This window comes from Cololabis saira, chromosome 16, assembly GCF_033807715.1.
Source record: "Cololabis saira isolate AMF1-May2022 chromosome 16, fColSai1.1, whole genome shotgun sequence".
Taxonomy (NCBI): Eukaryota; Metazoa; Chordata; class Actinopteri; order Beloniformes; family Belonidae; genus Cololabis; species Cololabis saira.
The window spans coordinates 29,222,182-29,238,466 of record NC_084602.1 but is presented as its reverse complement, the minus strand read 5'-3'; the positions used below and the strand labels follow the sequence as shown (position 1 = coordinate 29,238,466).

The 16,285-nt window shown below is 39.6% G+C and overlaps 1 protein-coding gene across 1 annotated transcript; it reads right to left on the bottom strand.

The window, feature by feature from the left end:
- Positions 1-3,203: 3,203 nt before the first annotated feature.
- On the bottom strand, positions 3,204-13,672 carry LOC133462326 (uncharacterized). The gene is made up of 15 exons (XM_061743532.1): positions 13,570-13,672; positions 12,286-12,425; positions 10,220-10,321; positions 10,002-10,041; positions 9,791-9,829; positions 8,966-9,105; positions 8,534-8,635; positions 8,333-8,372; positions 8,126-8,164; positions 7,306-7,445; positions 6,867-6,965; positions 6,658-6,697; positions 6,480-6,506; positions 5,314-5,421; positions 3,204-5,215 (listed from the first exon to the last, which is right to left on the bottom strand). The coding sequence occupies exons 1-15, from the start codon at positions 13,610-13,612 to the stop codon at positions 5,130-5,132; spliced, it is 1,185 nt and encodes a 394-aa protein (XP_061599516.1). The 5' UTR covers positions 13,613-13,672; the 3' UTR covers positions 3,204-5,129.
- Between the last annotated feature and the right edge of the window lie 2,613 nt (positions 13,673-16,285).

Sequence of the window (16,285 nt, the reverse complement as noted above, 5' to 3'; positions counted from 1 at the left end):
ATAATAGGCTATTTAACTATGACACCTTCCCAGGCCCGGATCAGTCACCCGGGCCTGGGAAGTTCTCATTAGCAGATGTCTATGATTCACAGCTGCTAGGTGTTGCTCTGCTGAATTAATCTGGCCCAGACTATATTGCTTAATACTTCTGTTACTTTACTCACTCTGTATTTGAGGGGGGTTCATTTAAGACCACCAGACTATTACTCATCTGGCTTTTCTTTCTTCACTTTGTTTTATTTTCCACAGACAGAGTAAAAAAAAACAGGGGCTGAGGTGTCCGGGACCACCGCCGGAACAGGAACAGGCTGGGACTGCCGCCGCCGTCTTTTCTCCTGAAGCTGGAGACCCCTGGGCCCATCTCGAGCCAGGCGTGTTCCCTAGGGGGGAAGAGGCTAATGCGTCCGGGAACACTGCCAGTGGTATGCTGGGTCCACGACTGGCCAGATCGTACTGTTACGGGGTGAGGTTTTGAACCCAAATGCAGCACACGGAGCACACAGTGGTAGTTTTTCAGATGACTTTTTACTTTTACTCCTTACATTTTCACGCAATTATCTGTACTTTTTACTCCTTACATTTTAAAAACAGCCTTGTTACTCTATTTCATTTCGGCTTTTTAAAAAAAACTATAGAGTAAATTTGGTTGTGGTTGTGGCACAGATGTTCTTGTCCAGTTTTGTTCTTACATCCGTTCCCTCAGATTCCTGCAACTAAACTTGGATGTACATTCCAATAAAGGTTACCGTAGGATAAATGATAACATGCCTCTGAAGTTTGACTTTTTGCACCATTACAATACTTATAGGCAACTAGTCATCATATCTTCTGCTCTCTGAAACACATGTTAATGCTCAATACTATACATATATGGTTCTTTAATATATTTGCATTATACTAAGATGCATTCATTTTCAATGGCTTTTGTCCTTAATGGCTTTTTTCCCCCTTACATTACTTTTACTCTTATACTTAAAGTAGTTTTGAAACCAGTACTTTTATACTTTTACTTGAGTAAAAAAACTTGAGTTGATACTTCAACTTCTACAGGAGTATTTTTAAACTCTAGTACCTATACTTCTACCTGAGTAATGAATGTGAATACTTTTGACACCTCTGGTCAAGACATGGGAATGGTGGAAGGTCTTGCATCTACAGAGTGACGATCTGGCAGTGAGAGTGCAGGAGAGAGGAGCTTTTATGCTGTCCTGATTGTTGAGGAGCTGCAGCTGGGAGAGCAGGTGAGAGGAGTGAGTGACAGGTGACATTAGGCTGGCAGATGGAGTGAGCAGGAGAGAGTGGAGTGGAAAACCACTGAAGGCCAGAGGACCAACCATGACAATAGTCTCATAAAACACCAAGAAGCCCCTACTTTAAAAGCTCACATTTACTGAATTTAAAGACATCTTGAATGATGACAAAATATGAATATGCGATGTTTCAGGTGGAATGGGAACTTCTCCGGAGCACTGAGGAGCATTAGGAGTTTTGATCATCTTTACCTAATCAAACTCTTTATCACAGTAAAATACAGAGTAAAAGAAAACAAGTTGACACCTTGTATAAATAGATTTGATCTTAGGGCAGGAGGATATTATGTGAAGGCATTTGTCATCAACAGACAGGTATGATCACAGATATAATTAAAGACACGTTTGTGAAGGTGCTTTCCAGTTTCACATTACACTCACTTGGACTATGTAAAAGAGGTTGCAACATCCTCACGTACACACCCGTATCAGTATTTTCATAACAACTAATGAGCAAAACGCTATTGCTTTCATAGTAAAGAAGCTCCATCCTGACGCTGGTAAAGACACGTAAAAGATCAGAGAAACTCTCCCTGGCTTCACCTGATCACGCCAGTGTTTTTCAGGTATTACGTCACCATCCAGTGTGTTTACATCACTAGAAATCTATGCCAGCTTTTCCCCCAGCAAACCGGACCTGGTTGACCCTGAGGAGCAGTCATTTTGATTAGAGGTGTCAAATTAGCACGTTAATTGCGATTAATTAATTGATCTGCCACAATAATGTAATGGATTTAAAGGAAAACACCTCAAGTTGAGGGCTTTTCTCAGCAATTTTTAGGTGAGATTAAAAAAAGAGATTAATTAATTAATTAATTAGAGATCCTAACTAATTAATCTAAAAAATTTTAATCGCTTCACAGCACTAATTTTGATACATTAGATTACTTCCTTTAGACTTTTAAAAGGACTAGACTATGAGGATCAAGTTACTTTAAAGATGTTTTGATAGAGAGAAAACAATTCATAGCAGAAGTCAGTACTCGAGTTGTAAAAAAACAACCAGGGGGGATGGTGGATTTTATCATATGGGGACAGATAATTTGTGCTGATACAAATAATATAATATATTACAAATAATAGCAGTGACCAAAACACCTGCAGAAATACTGCAGGAATGACATAGCAGCAGTTAAATGCAGCCTTCTGTAAGCTTTAAATATCCACTGGGCTTACATCAAATACATCAAAACACAAAAATAAAAAACAGTTTTCTGAACTTATCAATATGCCTCTGTCCTTCACAGGATAAGTAAAATACATCACTGCAAAAACTCAAAATCTTAACAAGAATATTTGTCTTATTTCTAGTTAAAATGTCTCATTTTAGTAAAAAAAAAAAATCTCTTTACACTTAAAACAAGACTCATCACTGGAAAAAAAAACAACAATTTTCACCCGTTTCAAGTAGATTTTCACTTGAAATAAGTAGAAAAATCTGCCAGTGGAACAAGATTTTTTTGCTTGTAATGAGAAGATAAATCTTGTCCCACTGGCAGATTTTCTACTTATTTCAAGTGAAAATTTACTTGAAACAGGTGAAAATTGTCAAATAAGTTATTTTTCTGGTGTTATTTTTCTGGTGATGACTCTAAATGTTAAAATAGCAGTAAAACCACATTCATTGATGAAATTACATAAGGGATGGAAAGGGGGGATGGCAGTTTTACAGGGGGGATGATTTGGACCGTTTTTATTTCAGGGGGGATGCCATCCCCCCTCATCCCTCCTCAACTCCAGTACTGGCAGAAGTCAATGACTCACTCACTTCCTGTCACCCGTCACACCACTCTAGTCCGGCCTCGATTGGCTTAGGTAAAATCAGCAGATAAAGACACACTCCTTGTCAACATGAAGCACAATGATGAACTTAAACCACGCTCTTGACACCATATAATCTTTAATGCGTTTGGACAAAAGAATAAGCAAACAGAAAGCTGATACAGAGCAACAGCTGTGATTTCATAGATAACATAAAAGTGACAGTGTTAAGGCAGCCAGAGTAAACAATTTAAACACACAACGTAGTATTTACAGTGGGTGATGTAATTCAAATACACCAAACCCTATATAGTGTTTATAAATATGAGTTTATCTCCATATTTTATCTGCTCACCCCAGACACTTACACCAGCGTGTCCTGGAGGAGACCCCGGGGAAGACCCGGGACACGCTGTCTATATATTAATAATAAACGTTGATACTTTCAACGCTATTTTTATATATATATATATGGTAATATTACAGGACAAAAGCCTCTGCCGTGCTGCATTATGGTCCAGCCTTCCACAGGTCTCGTAAACATAAGCAGCAGGAGGATGGACCCAAGTACGAGGGAGCAGAAAGCTGACATCATTCATTTGTGCACCAACACACCTCAGCTAGCAGTTAATACCACAAACTACGTAAAATGCTCCCTTAGTCCATGATTGGAAGTAGCTTTTGTCCTGGATATCAACATGAACAAGTGCCAAAATATGGCACTTTCTTCATTATTTCTACAATATCTTAAGGCTTGCCTCAACACAGAGTGCGCTCACGCTAGACCAGGTTGCAATCGTTTGATTTCACACTTGGTACTGACCCAACCTCGGGTAAACACAAGAGTCGTTTTTTATTTCGCCGTCAAGTGAACATGTTAAACGGTATATTCCCCGGGAAAAGCCTGCCAGCAGCTCTGCAGATATTTCGACGGGAGCTGGCAGCCAAAGCTAACTTTGATTGACATACGGTGGGCGTATTCTTGTCAGCTTCCAGAGGAACATAACTCCACCTTGTACGAAGAAAAACTGACTTTAAAGCAGTTTTTCAGAAACCAGTGGGTCACATGACTCAATGGCTTGTCCATTATTTTGTTTGTTTTTTTAAGTATATGGTCCATCCATATGGAATATGGAAAACGCCCCGGGTGTTCAACTTAAGAAAGTAAAGTTCTTTCCAGATGGGCCCGGAGCACCAAGGCCATGTTACTGCCACCTCTGGGGAGAAACTGTTCTTATACCAGCCTACACTTGTAGCCTGTGCAGTTTCACCACATTATCAAACAACTGAACAAGACATTTTTCAAAAGCCTGCTAGTTATTTGTGCGGGGGCAGCTCACAATGGATGCTACCACAGCACATACGCTCCCTAAAGACCAGAGGTTTCAATAGGAATGAATGGATTTCTGGACGTCATTCGAGTGCAGCAAAGCAAGTGAAAGTGACGTATACGGCAGTCTCATCCATCCATCCATCCAGCTATCATCTATAGCCGCTTATTTAAGGTCACAGGGATCTGCCAGGGTTTATTCCCCTGGACAGTCAAGCTGGAGCATGATTGCTGCTCCTACATATGTCAGCACAATACGTGCTTGTTTGTTTACTCGAAATGTGCACCACGTCAGAGAATCAGCACGATGGTGAACAGCAGAGAATACATGATAACAACGATGCTGACTTTGTTTTTTTCTGGTTAGATCCAGCCCTCGCAACAGTTTATGAAGCCCATGATTCATAAACTGTGTAAAATGTATGTTAGTAAATGACGTTCACGAGGAACTGTCACTTATACACTTGTAGGCATATGATCCATACAAGCCCTCCTCCACACATGTGCAAACGCACCACATCAGAATCATGCTGTACTTGAACAGACTGGAGCAATCGTGTCTGGCTACGGTACGGTTCGTCTAGCGTGAGAGCACCCTTAAAACTGCACTGATACATTTCTAAAAATTTTGTATACAACATGATTAATATGCATCTTTAAAAGCAACAGAAAAAAGCACTAACTAACTAGGAACTTAAGCACAAGCTAAGCACATAATTGTGACAAGTCTATGAATTTCCAGCCTCCACATCCGGAGGTTTTGGATTGTTGTCCTTCTTCACAGGTTGATAAGTGCAAGTAGACACTCGTTCTGCTGATGACAAGAACACTGTTAGCTTCAATTATGCCAAATGAGGGAAGTTTATGTGATGCTTTAAGTTGAAGTGATGGGAAGAAAAAAACAAAAATAACCTTTCTTCTTTTCTTTTTTCTTTTTGTATATCAGAGACCCAACACCCAGCACTGCAAGTGCTACTGCCCCGCCAATGCCAAGACCGATCCAGAGGGCTGTAAGTCCACCTAAGAAGGGACAACATTTTATAGTTTGTTAGGCTAGGAAAAACATTTCTTTGAGTATGCAAAAATCTTTTTTCAAAAATATCATGATTTGGTCAAATAAAGCACTTCACATCAGAAAAGCTTGATCTTGGTTAGTACAAAAGAAAATAAGCGTAACTTGTGAGTTTTGAATGTTAGTAATATTCAATAACTAACTTTTTGATGTTAGAGTTTATTGGTAAGTTGGTCAGTAAGTCGTCCTCTGCTGTGAGACGCCAGTAATCCTCCCTGCTCAGCAGTAGCTGGCAGTAAAAGGCTTCAAAATAAGACAAACGTTGCGACGAGAAAACAAAGGGAATTTCTTGCTCTAGGAAAGTATCCAGTGCTAGCTCTTGTTGCATATACAGTTTAAGGCTGGATTATGCTTCTGCAACAAATCGACGCCGAGCCTACGCCGCAGATTGCGCCGCAATGAGCACCCAACGCCGCGCCTGATGCGCACCTCCCACAAATTGTAACAACGTGTCAAGAGGTCACAGACCAACGCAGACCGAGAGGGCTGTGATTGGTCGCTTGGTAGCAACGCATTTCCGGTTTGTGAAACAGTCGTGAACTTTCAGCGCTCTTTTCTTCGTGTATGTGTGATTTATTTTGTTTTGGTTTTTTACACAATAGTTGTCCTTATCTCTTTGATTCACTGTGGCCGGAAAAGTCGGATAAACCATTCAAACGCACCCCCCCATAGCGGTCGCGGGGGGTATTGCACCGCGGCAAAATGGAGTGTTGGAGAAGTCAGAAGGGTTCACGACGGCGTCACTGTGACGGCGTGTGCTCTGCGTTGGTGTAGCGCAGAACCATAATCCAGCCTATACAAAAGGAATTTTTTAAGTCTGTGGTGACATGACTCCAAATGGAAAGTACAAATGCATGATGCAACATTCCTGGCTGCAGCCCTGCTGATGACGTATGTATTTTTGTTGTTGTTTTTTCAACCTTCCCATTGTTTTAAAGTCCAACTGTGCTGTTTGAGGTTGTGTGAGGTTGTGTGATCAACCAGCCACCAGCATGTTCACCCCTACCTGTATCTCCATGTGTGCTGCAGACGTCTGCAAAAAGAAAACAGTAGATTAAAGTATTCAAGTAAATAAAGTTCATATTTACTTTATGGGACAATCAATGAATTCAGATTTTGATGACAAAAACTATAAAACAAGCTATTAGGAAAAGTTAAAAGGACTGATAGCAGATTAAACTCACCAGTACAGTTGGCAATGTATTCAACATCATGTCCATTTTCCTAAGTAAAATAAAAAACATGAATGGCCTGATCAGGAAGAAAAGAAAGAAAACTTTTTTTTTTTAATTAATTCCTTGTTTATCACTTACATTTCTGAATTAAAACAGTTTATTGAATGAATAGTTTAGTATGCAGTATTTTTGTTTATTTTATATGAAAAGTTAAATACCTTGCAGGCTGCTTTGAATATGAGGTTTCCAAGACATCGAGGATCCTTCAGGGTGTTCAACTCCGGTCCAGCTGGGTGTTTCTTGTTGGAAATCATATCCTGCCAAAAATCAACAATTAAATAAAAACAAAACATTTGTCTGTCACACTAAACAATTATAAAAACCTGAAGTTTCCAGGGCAGATACAGCGTGATGAAAAGGAACCAGACTACTACACTTAAGTAATGATGGATTTATATGTGAAAGGATTACTTAATAACCTTACATTTGACATGTCAGAGCTACTTTTGTGAATGCTCACTTTCTGATGTAAACATTGTTCACAGATATATTTTGTTACAACATTTATAGTAAAAACTGTATTTGTATTAGTTATAAAGCTGTGATCAAAGAAAACAGGAAGAAAATGCTTCCTGGGCAGTTGTTGTTGAAACTTACAGTTGCATTGATCCACCAGAGTTTACAGAGGTCTGTTAACTTCTTATCCTCATCTGAGATCCTGTACGTCCAACCAATGGAATCCTGGCTGACGTTGCACTTGAGGACAGTTTTCTTTCCAGAAACCAGGGATGTCCAGACTGTGGAGGGAAAAAAACAACCAATATATTGTTTCCAAACAATTATTGTTTCCCATCAAGGTGTCTACATGATAGATATTTTATGAAAGCCTACATATGACCATCTTTGAGTTATGCAGACAAAGATAATCTAAGCATGTGTTATTACAATGCTTTTGGTGAACAGCATTTAGGCTTCTTGTTATTGAAAGCTTGATCTTGGGCAGTACAAAAGAAAATAACCGTAACAAAACATTTGAGTTTTGAATGTTAGTAATATTCAATAACTAACTTTTGGACGTCAGAGCTTATTGGTAAATTGGTCAATAAGTCGTCCTCTCTGCTGTGAGACGCCAGTAATCCTCCCTGCTCAGCAGTAGCTGGCGGCAAAAAGCCTCAAAATAAGACGAACGTTGCAACGTGAAGAAAACAAAGGGAATTTCTTGCTCTAGGAAAGTATCCAGTGCTAGCTCTTGTTGCATCTTCAGCTCATGAAGGGAATGTTTTTAAATCTGTGGTGACGCCATGACTCCAAATGGAAAGTACAAATGCATGATGCAACTTTCCTGGCTACAGCCCTGCTGATGACGTATGTATTTTTATTGTTGTTTTTCAACCTTTCCATTGTTTTAAAGTCAAACTGTGCTGATGTGAGGTTGTGATTATTGTGATCAACCAGCCACCAGCATGTTCACCCCTACCTGTATCTTCATGAAGGGGAGCCAGTTTGCTGCAGATGTCTGCAAAAAGAAGACAGTAGATTAAAGTATTCAAGTAAATAAAGTTCATATTTACTTTATGGGACAATCAATTAATTCAGTTAAATGCTGTCTGAGAGGATGACACAAACTATAAAACAAGCTATTAGGACAAAGTTAAAAGAAGGACTGATTGCAGATTAAACTCACCAGTACAGTAGGCAATGTAATCAACAGCATATCCATTTTCCTAAGGAAAATAAAAAACATTAATAATAAGTGTGGCCTGATCAGGAAGAAAATGATAACATTTTTAAATGAATTCCTTGTTTATCACTCACATTTCTGGTTTAAAAAAGCTTATTGAACTATGCAGTATTTTTGTTTTTCCACATATGAAAAGTTAAATACCTTGCAGGTTGCTTTGAGAGTGAGGTTTCCAAGACATCGAGGATCCTTCAGGGTGTAAAAGTCTGGTCCAACTTGGTCTTTCTCGGTGGCAATCACATGGTTCTAAAAATCAATAAATAAAAACAAAACAGTAGTCTGCACACTAAACAATTATAAAAACCTGAAGTTTCCAAGGCAGAAACAGCGTGATGAAAAGGAACCAGGCTACTACACTTTTGATGGATTTACATGTGAAAGGATTACTTAATAACCTTACATTTGACATGTCAGAGCTAGTTTTGTGAATGCTCACTTTCTGATGTAAACATTGCTCACAGATATATTTCAATACAAAATGTATAGTAAAAACTGTAATTGTAATAGTTATAAAACTGTGTTGGTCAAAGAAAACCGGAAGAAAATGAATCCGGGGCAGCTGTTGTTGAAACTTACAGTTGCATTGATCCACTGGACTTTACAGAGGTCTGTTAAATTCTTATCCTCATCTGAGATCCTGTACGTCCAACCGCTGGAATCCTGGCTGACGTTGCACTTGAGGACGGTTTCATATCCAGAAACCAGGGATGTCCAGACTGTGGAGGGAAAAAGAAACAACCAATATATTGTTTCCAAACAATTATTGTTTCCCATCAAGTGTCATGTACATGATAGATATTTTGTGAAAGCCTAGATATGACCATCTTTGAGTTATACAGACAAAGATAATCCAAGCATGTGTTACTACAATGCTTTTGGTGAACAGCATTTAGGCTTCTTGTTATTGAAAGCTTGATCTTGGTCAGTACAAAAGAAAATAACCGTAACAAAACATTTATGAGTTTTGAATGTTAGTAATATTCAATAACTAACTTTTTGATGTTAGTGCTTATCGGTAAATTGGTCAGTAAATCGTCCTCTCTGCTGTGAGACGCCAGTAATCCTCCCTGCTCAGCAGTAGCTGGCAGTAAAAAGCCTCAAAATAAGATGAACGGTGCGACATGAAGAAAACAAAGGGAATTTCTTGCTCTAGGAAAGTATCCAGTGCTAGCTCTTGTTGCATCTTCAGTTTATGAAGGACATTTTTTTAATCTGTGGTGACGCCATGACTCCAAATGGAAAGTACAATGATGCAACTTTCCTTGCTACAGCGCTGCTGATGACGTATGTATTTTTATTGTTGTTGTTTTTTCAACCTTCCCATTGTTTTAAAGTCCAACTGTGCTGATATGAGGTTGTGATTAGTTGTGATCAACCAGCCACCAGCATGTTCACCCCTACCTGTATCTTCATGAAGGGGAGCCAGTGTGCTGCAGGTGGCTGCAAAAAGAAGACAGTAGATTAAAGTATTCAAGTAAATAAAGTTCATATTTACTTTATGGGACAATCAATGAATTCAGTTAAATGTTGTCTGAGAGGATGACACAAACAATAAAACAAGCTATTAGGACAAAGTTAAAAAAAAAAAGGACTGATAGCAGATTAAACTCACCAGTACAGTTGGCAATGTAATCAGCAAAATGTCCATTTTCCTAAGGAAAATAAAAAAACATTAATGATAATGGTGGCCTGATGAGGAAGAAAAGAAATAAAAACTTTGTTTTCATGAATTCCTTGTTTATCACTCACATTTCTGGATTAAAACAGTTTATTGATTGAATAGTTTAGTATGCAGTATTTTTGTTTTTCCACATATGAAAAGTTAAATACCTTGCAGGTTGCTTTGAATATGAGGTTTCCAAGACATCGAGGATCCTTCAGGGTGTTCAACTCCGGTCCAGCTGGGTCATTCTTGTTGGCAATCACATGGTTCTAAAAATCAATAAATAAAAACAAAACAGTAGTCTGTCACACTAAACAAATATAAAAACCTGAAGTTTCCAGGGCAGATACAACGTGATGAAAAGGAACCAGGCTACTACACTTAAGTAATGATGGATTTACATGTGAAAGGATTAGTTAACCTTACATTTGACATGTCAGTGCTAGTTTTGTGAATGCTCACTTTCTGATGTAAACATTGTTCACACCTACAGTCAGTCCGGAAAGTATTCAGAACGCTTCACTTTTCCCACATTCTTTTATGTTACAGCCCTATTGATAATAGGAATAAATTCATTTTTTTCTCAGAATTCTACACAAAATACCCCATAATGACAACATGAAAGAAGTTTTGTTATGATTTTTGTAAATTTATAAAAAATAAAAAACTATAAATATCACCTGTGCATAAGTATTCAGAACGTTTGCCATGAAGCTCAAAATTGAGCTCTGGTTCATTCTGTTTCCACTGATCTCTCTCAAGTTGTTTCTACAGCTTAATCGGAGTCCACCTGTGGTGAATCCAGTTGATTGGACTTGATTTGGAAAGACACACACCTGTCTATATATAAGCTCTCACAGTTGGCAGTGCATGTTGCAACACAAACCAAACATGAAGTCAAAAGAATTGTCTTCAGACCTCCCAAACAGGATTGTTTCGAGGCACAAATCTGGGGAATGGTACAGAAAAATGTCTGTTGCTTTGAAGGTCCCAGTGAGCACTGTGGCCTGCATCATCCTTAAATGGAAGAAGTTTGGAACCACCAGGAATCTCCCTAGAGCTGGCCGCCCGCCTAAGCTGAGCAATCGGGGGAGAAGGGCCTTAGTCAGAGAGGTGACCAAGGACCCGACGGTCACTCTGTCAGAACTCCAGCGTTCCTCTGTGGAGAGAGGAGAAACTTCAAGAAGGACAACCATCTCTGCAGCAATCCACCAATCAGGCTTGTATGGTAGAGTGGCCAGGCGCAAGCCCCTCCTTACTAAAAAGCACATGGCAGCCCGACTGGAGTTTGCCAAAAGGCACCTGGAGGACTCTCAGACCATGAGAAAAAAAATCCTCTGGTCTGATGAGACAAAGATTGAACTATTTGGCATGAATTCCACGCGTCGTGTTTGGAGGAGACCAGGCACCGCTCATCACCTGGAGAACACCATCCCTACAGTGAAGCATGGTGGTGGCAGCATCATGCTGTGGGGGTGTTTTTCATCAGCAGGACCTGGGCGACTAGTCAGGATTGAGGGAAAGATGAATGCAGCCATGCACAGAGACATCTTGGATGAAAACCTGATCCAGAGTGCTGTTGACCTCAGACTAGGACGACGCTTCATCTTTCAGCAGGACAACGACCCAAAGCACACAGCCAAAATATCAAAGGAGTGGCTTCAGAACAACCATGTCAATGTCCTTGAGTGGCCCAGCCAGAGCCCAGACCTGAATCCCATCCAACATCTCTGGAGAGATCTGAAAATGGCTGTACACCGACGCCCCCCATCCAACCTGATGGAGCTTGAGAGGGTCTGTAAGGAAGAATGGGCAGAACTGCCCAAGAACAGGTGTGCCAAACTTGTAGCAACCTATTCAAAAAGACTTGAGGCTGTAATTGCTGCCAGAGGAGCTTCTACAAAGTATTACGCAAACGTTATGAATACTTATGCTCATATGATTTCTTGTTATTTTTATTTTTAATACATTTACAAAAGTCGCATCAGTCGCGTCATTATGGGGTGTTTTGTGTAGACTTCTGAGAAAAAAAAATGAATTTATTCCTATTATCAATAGGGCTGTAACATAAAAGAATGTGGGAAAAGTGAAGCGTTCTGAATACTTTCCGGACTGACTGTATATTTTGATACAAAATTTATAATAAAAACTGTATTTGTATTAGTAATAAAACTGTGTTGGTCAAAGAAAACAGGAAAAAAATGCATCCTGGGCAGCTGTTGTTGAAACTTACAGTTGTATTGCTCCACTGGACTTTACAGAGGTCTGTTAACTTCTTATCCTCATCTGAGATCCTGTACGTCCAACCGCTGGAATCCTGGCTGACGTTGCACTTGAGGACGGTTTCACTTCCAGAAACCAGGGATGTCCAGACTGTGGAGGGAAAAAAAAACAATCGTTGTTTCCCATCAAGGTATCTACATGATAGATATTTTGTGAAACCCTACATATGACCATCTTTGAGTTATGCAGACAGCATTTAGGCTTCTTCTTATTGATCCCACAGCACACACAAGGCAACATGGCAAACACTAATCAGCCAAAATATTAGGACCAAGTGTTATTAGACCGGTATCTGGGAGCAGAGTAAAACAAATCGATTAACAGGGGGTGGTGTGTCGAACTGGCACGACGAATAACTCACCTCTGAGGTACACTTAATTGTTTAATTTATTCTATAACAAAGGAAAACACTGTAGTCGCCATTGTCTCTTCACGGCATTCATGCTATATCCTATTAAATCATTTGTCTTTGTGATGTATAACAATAATTAAACAACAGTGGGCTTGTGCTCTAAACAAACTAAAATAAAGAAAGAAAAACACATTTGGCCCCTAATGGGCCCCATGAAATGTGTGTGTGAGAGTCATTCCTGCTAGAACGTTTCAGTGGGGTTTTTCCTTGTGGGATTCCCCTGCAGCAAAATTAAACTGCGCAACGAATGAAGCAATATTTGCTATTGTCTTTCGACGCAAATTAGCTCATAAAAATCTCAGATCTCACACACATGAAAAGAAAAGACACGTTTTTCCATGAACTCTGGTGTTTGAGGGGGATCTGCATCTGCACCACATCTGGGAGGGGGTGAGGAGGTAATTTCTATTAAAATCTGTAACTTTAAAAGATCTCTTCCACATGCAAGCTGTAAAAATGAAAAGTAGGAAACACAACCGGGTAGAAATGATTAGGAGTAAAACGTGAATCAGAAGTAGAAAAGCTCCGTCTGGGTCAGTGTCATCACGTCGTCATTCCTCAACACGGAGTTCTGAGTTCAGTTTTATCGCTGGTCCACGTGCAAACATAAACTTCATCCACAAATGTCTCGATAACGATTTAAAGAGTAAATAAAGGCTGATTTACACAATTCAGGCTTAACGGACGGCGATCCAATGAAATGGAAATCTAAACTCTTTCAATGAAACTGGTCTCCGTTTCACACACCAGGTGACGCAATGAAGCTCCAAGATAAATAAACTTAACAGTAGCTGAAAGTCATGAAATTAAAACATTACTCACAGGCAATCCACGCTGCTACAGATAGGATGTTTTCTGGCGTCATGTCTGCAACTTTTGAAGCAACTGGAGTGAAAGTCTGTGCTCCGCTGATTCCGCGAAATGGACCAGACGCTCCAGCAGCAGCTGATGTAAGAGGAAATAGGAGGAAAACTCAGAGCAGCGGCGTTTACTAGGAATCACGTGACCGATTACATCACTTTCGCATTAACCTGCGAATCATTGTGTGTCACACACATATACTTATATATGTAAATATACATACATATAAGTACATGTATATGCATATACATCCATCCATATATATATTTATACATATGTGTGTGTGTGTGTGTGTGTGTGTGTGTGTGTGTGTGTGTGTGTGTGTGTGTGTGTGTGTGTGTGTGTGTGTGTGTGTGTATATATGTATATATGTATATATATATATATATATATATATATATCTGTTTTCGTGTTCACCAGAATTCACCAGGAGCGTTAATTGTGCAGAATCGTGAGCTCGCGGGTCCTTCATCAACAAGTCCAAACAAGTCCAAGCATGGATCTATTATAAAACGTCCGAGTGATAAAACACTGACTGTCCCCAGATGCAATAAAAGACCTCGACCGCATGGCTAATGTAAACATTTATACATTGGTGGAGAGGGCGACTCCACTTTGCCGCTCCATTGGTTGAGTGTTCCTGGAGGCTCGTCTCCCCATCCAATCAGGTGCTGCCGAAAAAGGGCAAAAAAACTACATCCGGAGGAACCGGAGCAGAACAAACTACAACTCCCAGCCTTTTGTTTTGGTTAAACACGTGGTCCACCAAGTGCAACTACAGAACAAATACAAAAGGAAGAAGATGGCAGGTACACTAAATGTATTTGAAAGATGAGGAATAATTATTCAGAGATAAATATTATATTTGACATGCCAATGAAATGTTACTGATTAATAAAAAATTGCCAAAGAAAATGGATGATATGAAAAGTTAGAAGATGGCATGGAAAGTTACCCTTTTCCATCCTAACAATAAAAAAAAAATATATATATACATATATATATATATATATATATATATATATATATATATATATATATATATATATATATATACATGTATTCACCTATTCACTTTTGACGATGGGCTGGAGGCCTCAGTGATTCATGGGGCTTCCTCTGACCATCACTGGCTGCAGCTATTTTACTATATTTTTTTATTTTTTATTTTTAATACTTATATGACATGATTCACAGCTGCTCGGTGTTGCTCTGTTGATTTAATCTGGCCCAGACCATATTGCTAAGTACTTCTGTTACTTTACTCACTCACGCATCTGTATTTGAGGGGGTCATGTTGATGGTCAAGTTTGGTAAAAGTTCAAGACCAAACTATTACTAATCTGGCTTTTCTTTCTTTACTTCCTGTTTTGTTTGTTTGATTTTTGTTTATTTTCCACAGACAGAGTAAAAAAAAAAACTTAATCTTGGTAATGAAACGATCATAACTGATTGTTTTCTAATGAAGGAATGTGTGCACGTGCCTATTAGCAAAACTGTCGTCGTGCTACAATAAGAGTGATATTGATGTACTTTCTCACTTGCTACATGATGACAAAGGCCACAACCTTCATGAGTGGCTTCAATCATACAACTCCTTGAAATGGGAAGAATCTAACCACAGGCGGCTTCTTCTTCTTAAACAAGGTCTGTGTAACACTTCATCGCTCTCACGTCAACAGCTACGTCAACAGCTACAGTTTCAGCAGATGGCAGTATAGTCTCACAAAACACCAAGAAGCCCCTACTTTAAAAGCTCACATTTCCTGAATCTAAAGACATCTTGTTCTCAGAGTGCAGGTTTACTCGTAGTTCCTAGAGTATCTAAATGTACATTTGGAGGGCGGGCGTTCTACTATCAGGCACCACTACTATGGAACCAACTTCCAATCTGGGTTAAGGAGACTGACACCACCTCAACCTTTAAAACCAAACTTAAAACCTTTCTGTTTAGTTAAGCCTATAGTTAGTGTTAGTAAACCTCTAGTTGGTGTAACCTCCAGTGTGTTAGAGTCAGTAGTCATAGTTGCAGCTATAGAACAATACTATATTAGTTAGTCTCAAACATAGCTTCTTGGTAGATATGCTGCTATAGGCCTCTGCTGCAGGGGGGCACTGACATGATCCGCTGTGCGGTGCCTCTCACCCTTCTTCTCTTCTCCTCTTTCCTTCTTCTCTTCTCTCTTTCCATTTTTTTATTTATTATAAATATCTCATAGCCATCATTTTTGTCCACCGTACTTATAGTTTCCTGTGCTGGCCCTCTTTTTTCTCTTTTGTGTATGTTTGCAGGCTGGAGCTTCAGGAGCTGCGTGCTGGCCTGCGGTCCCCCCCCCCGACCATCCCAGTCTGGCCCTCGGCAGGAGGGTCCCCCCTTATGATCCTGGTCCTGCTCAAGGTTTCTTCCCTCCTGAAGGGGAGGGTTTCCTTGCCACTGTTTGGCTTAAGGTATGATCAAAGATATAATTAGAGACACGTTTGTGAAGGTGCTTTCCGGTTTCATATTACACTCACTTGGACTATGTAAAAGAGGTTGCAACATCCTCACATACTTTACACACCCGTATCCGTAAAAATAATAAAATGCTTACTGGAGTAACTAGAAATCTGAATCCTAAATCATTAGTTTAATTGTCATGACAACTAATGTGCAAAACACTATTGCTTTCATAGTAAA

What these genes read in the sequence shown, in the direction of transcription:
- LOC133462326 (XM_061743532.1), bottom strand. Translation starts at nt 13,612, where the DNA reads ATGACGCCAGAAAACATCCTATCTGTAGCAGCGTGGATTGCCT. An exon ending in TATTCAAAGCAACCTGCAAG is followed by an intron (nt 10,042 to 10,219) that starts GTATTTAACTTT and finishes TATTTTCCTTAG; the next exon opens with GAAAATGGACATTTTGCTGA. An exon ending in TTACATTGCCTACTGTACTG is followed by an intron (nt 8,165 to 8,332) that starts GTGAGTTTAATC and finishes TTCTTTTTGCAG; the next exon opens with ACATCTGCAGCAAACTGGCT.